The sequence below is a fragment of the Oryctolagus cuniculus genome, chromosome 9 (genome assembly GCF_051225735.1).
Source record: "Oryctolagus cuniculus isolate XC-2025 breed Fujian yellow rabbit chromosome 9, ASM5122573v1, whole genome shotgun sequence".
NCBI lineage: Eukaryota > Metazoa > Chordata > Mammalia > Lagomorpha > Leporidae > Oryctolagus > Oryctolagus cuniculus.
The window spans coordinates 411406-428863 of NC_142875.1; the positions used below are offsets into that span (position 1 = coordinate 411406).

General features: G+C 60.0%; 1 protein-coding gene across 5 annotated transcripts in view; it reads right to left on the reverse strand.

The window, feature by feature from the left end:
* The window catches only part of TMEM255B (transmembrane protein 255B), a 38394-nt gene extending 24304 nt beyond the window's left edge, over positions 1–14090 (reverse strand). For 3 of the 5 annotated variants that reach the window (XM_089303340.1, XM_089303337.1, XM_089303341.1), the window contains exons 1-3: positions 13931–14090; positions 6323–6465; positions 4133–4195 (exon numbers count right to left, since the gene is read on the reverse strand). In XM_089303340.1, the coding sequence (XP_089159466.1) occupies positions 4133–4195; positions 6323–6465; positions 13931–13985 (261 nt within the window). In that variant the 5' untranslated portion in view covers positions 13986–14090. Of the gene's footprint in view, positions 1–4132; positions 4196–6322; positions 6466–6957; positions 7121–13930 lie in introns of all 5 variants that reach the window. The other 2 variants (XM_089303338.1, XM_089303339.1) reach the window with 2 other exon arrangements.
* Positions 14091–17458: the final 3368 nt, after the last annotated feature.

Here is a 17458-nt window from a genome sequence, read left to right on the forward strand (position 1 = left end):
CAGCTCAGAGGAGCGGCACCGCAGATAGGAGCAGGCTTCGTCCCCTTCCACAGGTCAGGGCTGGCCTCGGCCGTGGTGGACGCGAGATGATCCTCTGCCATCCATGCCACAAGCACCGGCAGAACCAGTCGGGAGCAGCCCTGAGACGCAGTAAGTCCCCCAAAACACAGCCCTGCCCTCTGGGGCTGAGTCGGGGGCAGGCACGGTCAGGGCCACAGCCAGAGTCACAGATTATACACTTCCACCACAGAGGGACACACAGCGACGGACCCCGCCCAGCACTGGCCAACATGGAGGACACAGGGTCAGACCCCGCCCAGCACTGTCAACACGGAGGACACAGGGTCAGACCCCGCCCAGCACTGTCAACATGGAGGACACACAGGGTCAGACCCCGCCCAGCACTGTCAACACGGAGGACACACAGGGTTACACCACACCCAGCACTGGCCAACACGGAGGATACACAGGGTTACACCACACCCAGCACTGGCCAACACGGAGGACACACAGGGTTACACCACACCCAGCACTGGCCAACATGGAGGACACACAGGGTTACACCACACCCAGCACTGATCAACATGGAGGACACACAGGCTCAGACCCCACCCAGCACTGATCAACACAGAGGACACACAGGGTCAGACCCCGCCTAGCACTGATCAACATTGAGGACACAGGGTCAGACCCCACCTAGCACTGTCCAACATGGAGGACACACAGGTCAGACCCCGCCCAGCACTGGCCAACACGGAGGACACACAGGGTTAGACCCCGCCCAGCACTGATCAACATGGAGGACACACAGGGTCAGACCCACCCAGCACTGGCCAACACGGAGGACACAGGCTCAGACCCACCCAGCACTGATCAACATGGAGGACACACAGGCTCAGACCCCACCCAGCACTGGGCCTTGCAGGTCCTTGGCACACAGCAGCAGCCATGTCAGCCTGGCCTAGGCCACACCGCTGCTCCGGGGCCGGCTCTGGGCCCAAACCTGAGTGTGGAGACATCCGGCATCCTCAGCCCCTCCAACTCCAGCCTCCACCCTCTGTGCAGGGCAGGAGGTGGAGGCCCTCAGGGACACCAGGGCCTGAAGGACTGAGACACAGAGACGGGACAGGGACAGACAGACCTCGATGGACAGACGTGGAGGGAAGCAAGGGCCGGCAGAGGAGGAGTGAGACACAGAGACGGGACGGGGACAGAGAGACCTTGATGGACAGACATGGAGGGAAGCAAGGGCCGGCAGAGGAGGAGTGAGACAAACTCGGGACAGACAGGGCAGTGCCATCCGGAGATGGGGGGAGGGGACTGGGTGAGCACAGGCTCCACCGTGGGCACCACGCAGGCCTTACTCCTCCACACCACGCTGAGGGGAGGGGCTGTATCCCCCAACCTCACTGGGACCCCCTGGGAGCTGGCGTTGGTGCTGAGCAGTTCTGTGGTCCACCTAGTGGAAAGGGCACTGCGTGAGCACCCCAGCCCCCACCCCCGTGCCCTCTGCCGCGGTGCAGACCCCACCAGCAGAAGGCAGCAGTGCAGGGTTCTCATGTGGGCAGGGACCCAAACAGCCACGCGTGCTCCTGAGGCACCTGCCTGAGAACTGGCCTCTGGTCACTGAGCAGGCCTCACAGGACCTGGGCGTGTGGCCTGGGGGCAGGAGACCACCAGCCCAGTCACGGGAAGAACACGTGGGTCAGGGCCCACCCTCAGAGGGGCCCCCAAGGAAGAGACTTCCAGACACCCTGACATCCACTGCATGATGGAGATGAACGTGCACGGTCCACACGCATGAGGGAAGTGAACACATGTGGTCCATGCATAAATGAGAGGAACACATGTGGTCCACCCACATGGTGCAGGTGAGCACACGTGGTCCACCTGCATGAGAGAAGTGAATGCGTGTCCACACACATGACTGAGATGAACATGGTGGAGGTGAGCACATGTGATCTACACACGTGAGGGAAGTGAACACATGTGGTCCACCCACACGGCAGAGGTGAATATGCATGGTCCACACACATAAGGGAGGTGAACATATGTGGTCCACATGCACAGCAGAGGTGAACCTGTGTGGTCCACACACATGACTGAGATGAACATGTGCAGTCCACCCACATGGTGAAGGTGAGCACACATGGTCCACCCACATGGCAGAGGTGAACATGTATAGTCCACACACATGAGAGAGGTGAACACATGTGGCCCACATGTGCAGCAGAGGTGAACATGTGTAGTCCACACACATGAGGGAGGTGAACACACGTGGTCCACACGTGCAGCAGAGGTGAACATGTGTAGTCCACACACATGAGGGAGGTGAACACACGTGGTCCACATGCGCAGCAGAGGTGGACATGTGTAGTCCACACACATGAGGGAGGTGAACACACATGGCCCACACGTGCAGCAGAGGTGGGTGTGCGTGGTCCACACACATGAGGGAGGTGAACACACGTGGTCCACATGTGCATCAGAGGTGAACATGTGTAGTCCACACACATGAGGGAGGTGAACACACGTGGTCCACATGTGCAGCAGAGGTGAACATGTGTAGTCCACACACATGAGGGAGGTGAACACACATGGCCCACACATGCAGCAGAGGTGGGTGTGCGTGGTCCACACACATGAGGGAGGTGAACACACGTGGTCCACATGTGCAGCAGAGGTGGACATGTGTAGTCCACACACATGAGGGAGGTGAACACACATGGCCCACACGTGCAGCAGAGGTGGGTGTGCGTGGTCCACACACATGAGGGAGGTGAACACATGTGCTCCACGTGTGCAGCAGAGGTGGACATGCGTGGCCCACACGCGCAGGGCAGGGATTGCTCAGTGCAGAAGGAGGGGTGCTCTGACACCTGCTGCACCCTGACTATTCGGCGCAGAGGATGAGGGATCCCACTCCTCTCTCACGGAGCTCAAGACGGGCAGTGCCCGAGGGCTGCGGTGGTAGCTCCAGGCACGAGCTCCTGAGGCGGTGACAGGAATGTTCCAGAACTGACTGCGGTGAGTCCCGGGAACACACCCGACCACTGAACTGCACGCTTCACGTGTGTGGTTGCCTCTCTTTACTCCCATGTTGTAGAGAAGGAAAGGCCTTCTGACAGCCATGTCCCCCAGCGGCGAGCTGCCCAGCCCCCAGCGCCACACCCAGCTCTGGCCTCTGTGGGGGTCTGTCAGGGAGCTGCTTAGGGAGCCTTCAGCCTGGACCACAGACACCAGTGACACAGGCCCTGGACCAGAGATCCCACGGCAGTGGCCATGGCAGCCCACGTGGTGCCCACGGCAGCCCACGTGGTGCCCACAGGGGCCTCCTCCACACCATTTCTGGGCTCCCACCCCAGTACATGTGAGAAGAGAAGCCTCAGGGCCTCCTCTGGGGCAAACCCTGCACCCCTGCACCCCAGCCCCCCAGCCCACCCTGACCTCCACCCCAAGGGTCCCTGCACCGTGTGGCTTCCTTGCACCCCACTGACCTCTGACCCTCTCTCTGTGGCTGGTGACTACCCCAGGAAGCAGGAACAGCTCAGCCACGCCCCTCTGAACGAGGCCTGAAACTCAGTCCCGGGCACGGCTGGACCTCTTTTCACCAACAGGACAGGCTCAGGACTGACCTCACGGGTGCGGCTGCTCACCCCGCACACGCCCGGACCAGGTGCTGCGGCCTCCACCCCCTCTCCCTGCACCACCCGCCCACGTACCTCCCCGCACCTCCCCACCTCAGCTGCAGGGACCCACCTAGACTAGGGGTGCACGCGCTGCTGGACCTGAGCCAGAGTGTGCTGGTCACAGCCTGGGACCAAAGCCCTGGTCCCGCAGGCTGCGGGGGTGGGGGAGTCCTCCTTCCTCCTCAAGAAACACTCTCGGAGGGGCTAACATGCTCCCTGCCCAGCCCCCGGGGGCCACGCCCTCCTCCTCTCGCACATAGGAGACCCCGCCCCTGCATGCAGGAAACCCCATTTCCCTCACTCCACACTAGGGAGACCACACCCCCCATTGCACCAGGGACACCATACATACACACACACACACATACACACACACACAGAGGGAGTCACTCCAGCACCCGAGAGGCCACGCCCCTCCCCCTGGGAGACCACGAGTTCCTCACCATTTGCCGCCTGTTCTCCACCAGGGTGATGCCAACAAGTCCCAGGAAAGACCCGAAGCCCAGCTGAGACAAAAGAAAACCAGGGGGCCAGAGCGTTAGCTGACAGGGCTGGTGACCGTGAGCTCCCCCCTCAGGAAGCTTCCCCTCCCCCACAGGGCAGTGTCCCCTGGGGCTGAGGGCGTGTCCTGCTGCCCGGAGGGGCCGGCAGCTGGGGCCTCTGAGCTTGGCTCCTGAGCTTGGTAGCAGACAGAGTGCTGTGCCCTTCCAGGACCCGCACACCTGGTGCCGCTCGTCCACACTGCCTGCCCCGGCCTGCCAAGCATCCCGGGATGGCCCACGGGAAAGATGTCAGGCAACAAGACCCACCCTGTTTGAGAGGAAGAGTTGCCGGTCCCCCCAGTGCCCGAGGTGCACTGGGTGGGTTAGCCCAGAACTGCCCAGAGGGGAGGGTGGGCACAAGGAAGTGGTGCCCAGGGCCAGGGCCCAGGTGGGGGCTCCGCGTCGCAGCCTTGGCCACCAGGGCTCTGAGAGAGGCCCTGTGTGTCCCAGGAGAGCCTCACTCTTGGCTCCCACAGAGAGACAAGGGTGCTGAGACACTGGGGACACACTGGGGACAGTGCACGCGGCTGTGCTGGCCCCAGAAGCGAAGCCCAGAGGGCCCACGGCTGTGCTGCGATCTGGGCTGCCTGCTAGGATGTGGGCGTGTGGTGTCCACAGCGGTTGGGGAATTCCTATGGAAGGAGAGAAGTCTTTAGGCACTAAGCTTTAAAACGCCACAGTTAAATAGATGAGAATTCAGGCGGGCATGGGACGCGGTGCTGGGTCACCACTTGGGACCCGCGTGTCCCGGGCCAGAGCACCTTGCTCAAGCCCTGGTTCCACTCCCAATCCAGCTTCCTGCTGATGTGCAGCTGAGGCAGCAGAGACCCCCAAGTCCTCGGGTCCTCGTCTCCACGGGGGAGACCCTGCTGCAGCTCCTGGCTCTCTGCTTTGGCCTGGCCCAGCCCTGGCTGTTGTGGGCATTGGAGTGAACCAGTGGATGGAAGATGGCTCTCTGTCTATCATTCCAGTAAATAAATAAAGAATTTTAAATATGTAAAAATGCCATCCAACATAAATGTCTTAAAGTACATCTACATTTCACTGTTTCTTTGTTCTTAGATTTGGGGACCTTCTTTCTGGAATGTTGAGGCATTTCCACATCAGATGCAGTCCCTGTGAGGCCCCTCTGCCCTCGGGTCTCAGCGCTGACACGGGAGGGACTTGAACCAGGTTTCACCAATCATCACTGCAGAGCTGTCTGAGCTAAAGCTAACTCCAGCCGAGGCGGCGGCCAGCCCCTCCCCCCGGGCCTGCGTCTGGTTCCTTGCAAAGCCCTTGGCAGCTGGGCACCTGCCCTTACAGCTGTGTGTGCACTGAGTGAGGTTTTAAGGGAGGGAGTCTTCGATAAGTGAGCCCTGAGGGCCAACCAGGAAACTCAAAGCGCTTGTGAATCACCCGCGGGTGACCGTGCAGCGTTAGGAAGCAGACAAAGGAATACAAAGACGAAGCGAGCACTCTTGATGAAACAGCCCTAGTTACTAAACGTTTCGAAACTCTTCCCCGCACTGCTCTGAGCGAGTGTTATCAGGGTGGGTGACCCTCGGGCTGGGGCGCCTCCTGGGTCAGCAGCACGCCCGGCAGGCGACTCCGCAGAGGCTCCCACGCGAACCACAGCGGCTGGGGAGCTCTTATCAGGCAGTCCTGGTGACTGTGGCTGGGTGGCAGGCACCTGGGCTGCCCCAGATTCCACCTCAGAGCCTGGGATCCCAGCTTCTTGGCGGGAGCCTTTCAGAGCCACTTTCCAAGGCTGTGGAGTTGGCCTTGGTCACCCAGGGCCAAGATCCCGGAGTCAGAGGACTGGGATATCCCCGCCTGTCCAGACATGGCCTGGCCCTCATCCCTGCCTCCACCTCCAATGCTCATAGTGTGAGCTCCTCCCCACACCCTGGACCCTCTGCCCCCTGACCACTGCATTCGTGGGCTCTGGGGCTGGCACGAGGGCATCAGGCAGTGTTATTCTGTGACCACAGCACCATGCAGGTTTCCAAGCCCCCAGCCCCAACTCCGTGGAGCCGGCACAGAACTGTCACCCCCATGGAAGCAAATGCCCAGTCCAGCCGTCCCCCCGCCGTGGCCCCGTGGACTCACGATGATGCCGGGGTAGTAGCCCCCTACGGTCACGTTCTCTGTCCTGGTGGTGGCGGCAAGTCCAACGATCAGTATGAGGATGGACATCCCCAGCAGGGAGCCCACAAACCACAGAGCCGTCCTCTTCCTCTTTTCGAAGCCCTCTGTGGGGAGAGGGGACAAGGAGGGACTCAGTGGGACGAAGGCTTGGGAGTGCATCTCCCTCCCCTCAGGGTCACGCCCCCGCCCCGCCCCGCCCCCGTCCCTAGAGAAGCTTCTAGACCCCCACAGCTTCCCCTGGCTTTCCCTGTGCCCGTGTCTCAGGGCAGGTGCCTGGGAGCTGCTCGACTGCCCCACACGGCTCTCCCCACACCCAAAGGGGCTCTGTGGACCTCACCTGCTCCAGCTCCCCAGCTGCAGGCAGACCGCAGGTGGCCCCTCGTGGGGCTCAGAGCAGTCAGGAACCAGGTACCACCCGATCAGAACAGGAGCCCAAATCATGGGCCCATCAACCTCCCCCAGGGAGGGCCTGACCCAGCCCCCAGCACCAGTGATTGGTTGGTCTGCTCATGACACCACTCAGCTACCATCCCGCTGGACCAGGGAGCTCCAGGGCCTGGGATGGAAATCTCGCTTCCCACCAAGCTGGACCTGACCTGAGCTGCCCTGGTCACTGCCGGGACACAGCATCCGGAAGGCATCAGCCTGGGGTCAGAAGAGCCAAGAGGCGGCGCCTGGAGGGCCCGGGGCATCAGCGGTGGGAGCTGGTCCCCTCTGGGTCTGATCCAGGGTGGTTGGGGCCCTGGTGGCTGACACTTGCTTGTCGTGTTTAGGATGAAGAACAAACGTCTTTGTCACGTCTGAGGTTCTGTGTGATGCAGCCCCGGCCCACAGCCCCACATGTTTCTCCTCACCCATTCCAGCCACCTGACGCCCCTGCCTGTCCTCGGCATCACATTCTGCTGCTGGTGAATCCCAGCACCCGGCTCCTTCCTCCGCACCCTGCGGCCTGCCCAGCCCTGACTCCAACACCACCAGGCCCCACTGCATTTGCTTGCCTGGCACACAGGCCTCGGGAGGGTGGGCAGGGATCCACCTCTCCCCATGGTGCCCTAGGGCTGAGCACTGGGTCAGGTGTTGCACACGCATGTGATTTGGCGGGTAACCCTCTAAGCTTTGCCCCCAGCCCTCCTTCCGCCTACATCCTGAGTCCTCTGAGGACTTGTATCACTGTGACCCACCCAGAGGCAGGCACACAGCCACACACAGAGCGCTTGCTGTGGGCCAGGCCAGCGCGAGTGCACACACACAGATCCTCTTGAAGTCAGTGAGTTAACTGCTCTGTCCACCAACCTGGGGGACCCGGGCCCTGGGCCAGGTTGAGTAGGTCCACACGCGAGTTCCACTCCCCACCCTGACACTCAGTGCCCTGCACCCCAGCCTCACTCCCCCCAATGCTTCCCACCTGAACCTCACTCCCCCCCAATGCCTCCCACCCCAGCCTCACTCCCCCCCGATGCTGCCCACCTGAGCCCCACTCCCCCCAGGTGCCCCACACCCCAGCCTCACTCCCCCTCCCACAGACATCTGGGCCCTGCACCCGGTGCTGTCCGCAGTGGGCTCACACTGAGCTGTCAGTGCCTGAGGTTGGGCAGGGTCGCGGCTGCCTTGCTCTCCAGCACCCATCTCAGCACCAAATGAGCAAATGGGGCTGAAAGAAACCAAGAGTGTGCCAGAGACCATACCGCCTGCCTGGACACCCCGCCGCCCACCTTGCTAGCAAAGCCCTGAGATACAGCCCAGCCTTGGTACAGCTGTGGGACTGAGCGCTGGCCGAGGACGCGGGGTGGGACTTACTGGCAAAGCTCTAAGGAACCTCCTTGGGCCTTCCCGCTTCATCTTTCCTGCTGTCTAGGAGGCAACTACAAAGACAGAGCCCAGCGGCTCCTTTGGACCATGGGGGTCTTGAGAGTGGAAGTCAACATTAACCACAGCAGAGGGGGCAGATGGCCCGGAGTTGCTGTCTCCAAGCCTTCACCAGCAAACAACAAACCTATAAGCCGCTATTGTGGGCGGCCCAGGATTGGTAGTCAAATCAAATTCTGACTGTTGCAGAGACAGGAAGCCTTCCCTTGGTCAGCATCTCCCCGCTGGTCTCCAGGAGGACGGGCAGTGTCTTAGCTCTTTTACCACAGCCATTCACCCTCAGACCACCTGCCTGGCCTGAGGGGCATGGCGACCACACAGCCAAGGCAGAGGCCGTGGCCCTGGGAGAGGACAGATAGAAAACTCAGCCCTGAAGCCACCAGATGGCTTACTTTGGTTGGGTTTTGGAAATTTAAGTCCTCTTGATCCCTGTATGACTCCAAACATAAAAAGGACAAATTAAGAACATGGCAGCTTCCTCCTTCGTGTGTGTACATGCATGTCTGAGTTGCATTGTGTGCAGGGCTGTACACATGCATGTGTGCAGGGATTGTGGCTCCTGGGTCCTCAAAGTGGGACAAGATTGGCTGCCTGAATGCAGGCAGTGCTGCTCGTGGTTCATCTGCCAGGCCCTGCAGGCCCCAGGCCAATCTCTTCTGTGGGGCTTTGGGGTTCAGTCTTGGTCGTCCCACTCCACAGCTCCCCTCTTCTCCCCTCTGACAGGCTGAATCACTTCCAGTGATCACAGGACCTTTGCACATGCGGTCTCCCTGCCAGGTGTTGTTGCCCTCGCCCATCCACTCTTCCAGCCTTACTCAAATGCCAGTGTGGACGCACTGCTCACGGTGGCTCCTCCACTTGCCCCGAGCTCTTCAGTCATCTGTTCACTCACTCGTTTGTCCGTTCACCAATGCACACAGCAGACACCTGTTGAACATGTACTACACGCCAGGTGGCTTCAGGTGCCAGACACACAGCCGTGAGCACAGGGCCATCGTGGCCACGCAGGGGAGGAGCAGACGTGCACTGGGCAAGTGGAGGCCTGGGCATGGCGTGGGCATGGGCATAGCACTGCGAGTCAGCCACAGCCCACCGAGGCCTTGCCAGCCCCGCGCCCAAACTCCACCCCGCGCCTTCGCCTTCCCTCCTCGGTCTCACGATCCTGTCTCCTTCTCCACAGCTCTCATTCTATTTGTGAACAAAAACCAGCTCCAGTCTGGGCTGGGACACACGAAGGTGGCAAGGACATCTTCATCGGGAAAAGGAAGACTGCGGGTTTTCTCTTTGAAGTTACAATATTTAATCTGCTCATGAAAAGCTATGTTTTGTAAATAAAAAGACATTTATAAAGAAGAGAAAATAAAACTCACAGTGACCCCTCCACCAAAACTAGCAGCTGGGGATGTAATCTGTGATCTGTGGTCTTTTTTCAGCATGCCCATGTACTTTTTTAAGCATTTGTTTCCCTCAAATTGAGAGCCAAAATGTCTTATAATCTGCCTTTATTTTTTCACTCAACTCTTGCCATTTGTATAAAGCCCAAACCAAGGGTGTGCATGCTGGCAATAATGGCTGCATCCCAGCCCCAGCCAGCGGCAGGACAGAGGCCCGGTGAGCCGGAGAAGAACCAAGATAGCCAGGTTGGTTACTGGTAGAGAGGTGGATAAGGAGAGGAACAGCAGACACAGAAGTTAAAACTAGGTCTCTTTTAAAAGGTTTATTTGTTTGAAAAGCAAAGTTACAGAAAGATGGAGAGAGGCGGGCGCCACGGCTCACTAGGCTAATCCTCCGCCTGCGGCGCCGGCACACGGGGTTCTAGTCCCGGTTGGGGCGCCGGATTCTGTCCCGGTTGCTCCTCTTCCAGTCCAGCTCTCTGCTGTGGCCTGGGAGTGCAGTGGAGGATGGCCCAAGTGCTTGGGCCCTGCACCCGCGTGGGAAGCCGGGTCACTGAGGGGAGGCCGGGTCTCTGAGGGGAAGCACCTGGCTCCTGGCTTTGGATCAGCGCAGTGCGCTGGCCCCAGTGGCCATTTGGGGGTGAACCAACGGCAAAGGAAGACCTTTCTCTCTGTCTCACTGTCCACTCTGCCTGTCAAAAAAAAAAAAAAAAAAAAGATGGAGAGAACGAGAGAGGGAGGGAGAGAGAAAGAGAGAGACAGAGGGAGAGAGAGGTCTTCCATCCGCTGGTTCACTGCTCAGAGGCTGCAATGGCCCCAGCTGGGCCAGGCGGAAGCCAGGAGCCTTTGCCAGGTCAGCTGCATCGCTGCTTTCCCAGGCACACTAGCAGGGAGCTGGATCGGAAGGGAGCAGCTGGGACTGGAACCAGTGCTCACAGGGACGCTGGCCTCTAGGACTGGGGCTTAACCCTTCAGCCACAATGCCAGCCCCTCAAACGATGTCTTCTCGACATTTTAGAAAGTAGTGAAAACTGTGTACACGTGGAAACTGACAAAACCATCCTGAGTGGTGAGGAACCATCATGGGCACCCGCAGTCTGACCACGCTGCCCAGAGAGGCCACAGCCGAGCCTCGCACACTGCAGCACCTCACCTTCGTCCAGGTTCCACCTGTGAGGGCCAAATGCCTGCTGCTTCTCACCCAGCAGTCCCACCTCAGAGGTCTCCCTCCCCCTCACCATGGCCTCCCCTCAGAGACGCAGCTTCCCCTCAGAGACCCGGCCTCCCCCTCAGTGACCCGGCCTCCCACTCAGAGACGTGGCTTCCTCCTCAGAGACCCAGCCTCCCCTCAGAGACCCGGCCTCCCCCTCCCGCTCAGAGACCCGGCCTCCCACTCAGAGACCCGGCTCCCCCTCCCCCTCAGAGACCCGGCCTCCCCTGAGTGACCTGGTCTCCCCTCAGAGACGTGGCTTCCTCCTCAGAGACCCGGCCTCCCCTCAGAGACCCGGACTCCCCTCAGAGACCCGGCCTCCCCTCAGAGACCCGGCCTCCTCCTCAGAGACCCGGCCTCCCCTCAGTGACCTGGTCTCCCCTCAGAGACGTGGCTTCCTCCTCAGAGACCCGGCCTCCCCTCAGAGACCCGGACTCCCCTCAGAGACCCGGCCTCCCCTCAGAGACCCGGCCTCCCCCTCCCCCTCAGAGACCCGGCCTCCCCTCAGAGACCTGGCCTCCCACTCAGAGACCCGGCCTCCCCTCAGAGACCCGGCCTCCCCTCCCCTCAGAGACCCGGCCTCCCCTCAGAGACCCGGCCTCCCCTCAGAGACCCAGCCTCCCCCTCAGAGACCCGGCTCCCCCTCCCCCTCAGAGACCCGGCTCCCCCTCCCCCTCAGAGACCCGGCCTCCTCCTCAGAAACCTGGCCTCCCCCTCAAAGATCCAGCCTCCCCTCAGAGACCCGGCCTCCCCCTCAGAGATGTGGCTTTTCCCTCAGAGACCCGGCCTCCCCTCAGAGACATGGCCTCCCCCTCAGAGATGTGGCTTCTCCCTCAGAGACACTGTCTCCCCCTCAGAAACCTGGCCTCCCCCTAAGAGACTTGGCCTCCCCCCAGAGACGCAGCCTCCCCCTCAGAGACCCGGCCCCTGCTAAGAGACTTGGCCTCGCCCTCATCAAGGGTCTCGACCAAGGTGGCCTCAGGTTCCAGTTCCCGCCTTTTAAATGCCTGGACGAGCCGCGTTTAGTTAGGGTTCCTGACCACGTCCTGCCAATGCAGCCCTTGAGAAGACGTCAACAGAGCCGCCCTGCTGCCCCACAGCACGGGCAGATGCCTCTCTGGGCCACTTTCTGGTTCTGGACGCCGCAGACCCTGTTGGGCCCTCGGCCGATGTTGTCAGCCCTGCGGTGCACCAGCAAAGTGAGCCGCGCGGCTGTGTCCCCCGGAGCTGGTTTCGCGTCAGCTGTCTGTCTCATTACTCTTTGTCCTGCCCAGTGAGTCGAGACAGGGTCAGCACTTCCGCAGGGGCCCAGGGTGCACGTGAGGTCCAGGCGACGGCGCACACGGACACTAGGAAGGACCCGATCCGCTGACGCAGGGCTAGTGTTCCTTCAGGTATGACGGGGTGACGGCAGGAAGACACACAGGCAGCTGTCTCAATAAACCGCACTTTCGGCTCAGATTGTGGGGAGAAAGGGTCCCCCCTACGAGAGAACCAGACCTCCCCGCGTCTTTCCGCAGCGCTCCTGTCCCTGTGAACGGGATGTTACTGCTGCTGAACCATGAAAGCCGGGGGCCAGCTGGAGCCGGGGGCAGGGGCAGCCCTGGAGTCCAGGAGACTGGAGCTGGGGGCCGTCACCCGCTCCCTGCCTCCTGGAGACGCGTAGGGTACCCCAGTCACGGCTGTGGCCGGGCTCCCTCAGACCCAGACCGGAGCTTGTCCGCCAGGAGCTGGGCGAGAAGCCCTGGGCGTGACGGTGGCTGTGCCCACAGCGAGGTCGGAGTTCTCCCCAGACCTGTGTGCTCCAGGTGCGTCCTGGTTGGAACTTCTCAGGCTGCCCTCCCGCCCCTGCCTGGCTCCCCACCCACCCACCCCGAGCCCAGCAGTCCCCAGCCTCAGCTGGAGGGACCCGGCCCAGGAGCTTGAGGGTACACGTGGCCCTGACTGAAGGGCACAGGTCAGCCCGCAGGGAGCCGGGAAGGCGGGTGTCGCGGCGGGGGGTGGCACAGCAGGACGTGGAAGGGGGCCTGTTAATCCCGTGGGGCCGTCAGGCGTAACCAAGGCAGAGGGTGTGCCTGCAGCCAGCAGTGTGGGACAAGTCAGCGAGGCCAGGGCCCCGCGGCGGGCGGCTGACCAGCGCTGGGTGTTTGCCAGTGCAGGCCGTCCCCTCCTGCGGTCTCAGGCTAAAGCTCCGTGAGAGAGGCGGCCACTTTTAGCCGTCAGGCCGTCCTAACAGAACAATAGCAACCAGTCGACCACTCCTTATCAGTAGCACTGCAGGCGTCCGGTTCCTGGGAATCAAAACACCACGCTGGCAGAGGAGTTTAGCCAGAGTGGCAAATACAGAATGGCTTCTTCTGGGAAAAATCCAGATTATTCCTTCATTATTATTTAAGACATTAATTAGCCTGGTTCTTAAAGAGATATTTCCCAAAAATACTCCAACAGCAGTCACCGGCAAGTCGGCCCCCAGCAGTTTTCTGGGTTTTTTTTGGGGGGGACCGAGCAGCCCCCAGACTGCTGCTCACCGAGAAACCACTTTCCTGCAGGCTCCCAGCCTCATCCCTGCGGGACAGGGACCACACACCCCGCCTGCCTCCTGCCCTGCACGTCCCAGCAGCGAGCCGCAAGGGGAACGCCGGGCCCCTTCCCTGTAGCCAGGCCGCCTGGGGCTGAGGGTCAGGCTTGGCAGCTGGGACGCGGCAGAGGGCTGTGCTGAGGCCAGGCCCTCCCGGGAGCGCTGCAGCCCCCTCGCCGCTTTCAAGCAGGGAGACAAAGTTTTCCCAGAGAACTGTGGAGGCCGAAATGCAGTGGGACAGAGGGGAGAGCAGTCCTGCGTGGGCTGCCCCACTTCCAGCGCTGTGGTCTGTTCTTTGTGATAAAAGAGAGTGCGGACGGGGCAGGAAGAGACAGACACTGAGTCAGAGGGCGACAGGAGACGTGCAGTGTGAGGGTGCGGGAGTGAGCATGGCCCTGTGCCGCTGCAAGTGTCCTAGAGAAATGGCCCGAGGAGGAGGAGGGGGACCTGGCCCTGAGCCCAGAGCCCTCCCACACGCCCCACTGGGAGGTGCTGGGATGCTCCCAGGACCAGCAGCTCACCTGTGGTCTCCAGCAGGGCCATCGGCCCAGGCACAGGCGGCGCTGGTGGCTGCATCACCGGAGGCAACGGGGCCGGCGCCCTCGGCTGGGGCCGCTGCTCCCTGCTCCCTGCTCCCTGCTCGGCTGGCTGCTCCTGTGGCTGCTGGACCAGCCCTCCAGTGTGACACCAGGAGTCCCAAGCTCCGCCCCCTCCACTCCTTGAGTGCCTCTCTCCCACCTCGGCTCCCTCCCCTGCCCCCACTCCCTCCCCTCCTCCCTGCTCCCATCCTGCCCCCCCACCCCAGGCCAAGAAGTGAGGACATTTGGGGTCCTGTGCTGCAGGGAGGCAGAGTCGCCCTGAGGGACACAGGGAGGCCGCTAGGGGCTGGGAGCCAGCTACAAGCAGGGGCACCTGGGACTCGGGCTGGAGGGATGCAGGTCCCTAGGCCAGGACCCCAAGTGACCACCATCCGGTGTTCTCCCTGGGTTGGTTATGGGTTTATCTTCCCGCCAGCAGACAGCAGGGCCACCTCCACCTGCCTTCAGGGATAGGTAGGACTGAAACCCAGCCTTCCTCGCGTGAAGGAATGAACGGGCCAGGCTGGGCCCACTGACACTCCCCCTGCCCCTACCCACTCATGTTCATAACAGCTTCAAAGCTGCCCTGAATAAAATCTGCTGTGGGCAGGCAGGGAGGGGGCTGGGCCGGAGCAGTGACCAGACAGGAGCGCCTCGCGTGGTGGCACAAAAGTCAGCCTTCTGAAGGCTGTCGACTGCATTTAAAAATCTTAAGAGCTGAGGATTTCAGCAGCCACTTCTCAAAGAAAACACTTAAGAGGCCAAGAGTCATGACAGACGCTCTTCCCCCGTGGGTGTGATGAGGCGAAGTCACTGGATATGACAAGGGGACGTCACTGGATATGACTTCTGTTCCAGTGACAGAATCCCGGGGCCAGGCAACATCTGGCGTGGGTGACAGTGTAAGGCCTACACAGCTTGTGCTGCCATGGATCCTACCTGTTGTGGCCACGTGGAAGGGGGAGCTGGAGAGCCAGTGACTCGTCTTCAGGGCGAGGCCAAAGCACACCCTTAGCGCTGCTCTTCAGGACCAAGAGCAGTGGATCCAGGCCCCGGCTGCCATCCGTGTAGCCTAAGGGTTTGTGTTTGGTTTCCGTTTTCTGTGAGCAGAAGCCCTGAGCTCACAGCACATCCACAGCCTAAGTCGTGTGTGCTGCAGACCTATGCAGGAGCGAACCTGAGAAACTCCTCGGAAATCGCCACCCTGGGTTTGGGGCCAGGGTCTTCGTTGTCACACCAAGAGCAAGAGCGACAAAAGAAAACAGGTGCCCCAGCCATGAGACCTTCTGTGCGTCACAGGACAGCTTCATGAATGTGAGGGCAGCCACGGCGTGGGAGGAAGTCCCTGGAGAACATGTGTGGGCAGGGACTTGCACTCAAAACTGCGAGAACTATTAGGAGTCCATCAGTAAAGGACAGTCCACTTGAAAACAGGCAGAGGGTCTGTTGGAACAGACACCTCTCCAGAGAGAGCTGCAGATGGCCATAAGCGCACCAAAAAATGCTCAAACCACTAGCATCAAGAAAATGGCAAATCAAAGCCACAGTGACAGACTCCCTCTGACCCAGCCCGTGGCTAGATTCAAGAGTCAGAGACCAGGTACTGCAGAGGTGAGGAGAACTTGGGCCCTCACACACTGCTGCTGGGAACTGAACCTTGACATGGGCGTCTCACACCGGGCTTGAGTTTCATCCATATTGCAAGACCAGACTTGTTCCTTTGTGTGGCTGGGTGGTATCCACGGTAGGCATGCGGTACTGATCCGCCTGTCTGCGGGTGGGTGCCTCTGTGATACTGAGGCTGTGTGGACGTGCATCTTCTTCTGTCTGGGGCCTAGGCCTCGGAGCGGAAGTGCTGACCACGTGATAGCAGGTGTGTGCTGAGTGAGCTCGCTGGGTCAGAGGTTACTTCACTGGGTCAAGGGCGCAGCACTGCAGGAGTCTGCTGTGGTTCAGTGGGCAGAGCCTGTCCCCTTCTTTCCTCCCTTCACAGCTAGTACCTGACAGCTTAGTACCTGACAGCTAAGTACCTGACTGGTAGTACCGGACAGCTAGTACCTGACAGCTAAGTACCTGACAGCTAGTACCTGACTGCTAGTACCTGGCTGGTAGTACCTGACAGCTAGTACCTGACAGCTAAGTACCTGATAGCTAGTACCTGACTGCTAGTACCTGACTGCTAGTACCTGACAGCTAAGTTCCTGACTGGTAGTACCTGACAGCTAAGTTCCTGACTGCTAGTACCTGACTGGTAGTACCTGACAGCTAGTACCCGACAGCTAAGTTCCTGACTGCTAGTACCTGACAGCTAAGTACCTGACAGCTAGTACCTGACTGCTAGTACCTGACAGCTAAGTTCCTGACTGGTAGTACCTGACAGCTAAGTTCCTGACTGCTAGTACCTGACAGCTAAGTACCTGACAGCTAGTACCTGACAGCTAAGTACCTGACAGCTAGTACCTGACTGCTAGTACCTGGCTGGTAGTACCTGACAGCTAGTACCTGACAGCTAAGTACCTGATAGCTAGTACCTGACTGCTAGTACCTGACTGCTAGTACCTGACAGCTAAGTTCCTGACTGGTAGTACCTGACAGCTAAGTTCCTGACTGCTAGTACCTGACAGCTAAGTACCTGACAGCTAGTACCTGACAGCTAAGTACCTGACAGCTAGTACCTGACTGCTAGTACCTGACAGCTAGTACCTGACTGCTAGTACCTGACAGCTAAGTAACTGACTGCTAGTACCTGACAGGTAGTACCTGACTGCTAGTACCCGACAGCTAGTACCTGACTGCTAGTACCTGACAGGTAGTACCTGACAGCTAAGTACCTGACAGCTAGTACCTGACAGCTAAGTTCCTGACTGGTAGTACCTGACAGCTAAGTTCCTGACTGCTAGTACCTGACTGCTAGTACCTGACAGCTAGTACCTGACAGCTAGTACCTGACAGGTAGTACCTGACTGCTAGTACCTGACTGCTAGTACCTGACAGCTAGTACCTGACTGCTAGTACCTGACTGCTAGTACCTGACTGCTAGTACCTGACAGCTAAGCACCTGACTGGTAGTACCTGACTGGTAGTACCTGACAGCTAGTACCTGACTGCTAGTACCTGACTGCTAGTACCTGACAGCTAGTACCTGACAGCTAGTACCTGACTGCTAGTACCTGACTGCTAGTACCTGACAGCTAAGTACCTGACTGGTGGAAATCCCCAGGTAGATGTGATGAAGAAACAGAGTAAACTTCACTTCTGATGCTGATTTCTACCTCCTGCCAGTGGTGCCCTCGCCTGAGAACCAGGGCAGGGAGACCCCTCACGCTGTCTGGCTGGAGGGCCCACCAAATGATTTGAGCAGGCAGACGTCACCAAGAAACCCTAAAACAATAACGGGGGCTCCCCCAGCTCCAAGAAGACAGGGGTTAAAATCCTAAAAAAGATTAGCAGGCGGCTGGCACTGTGGTATTG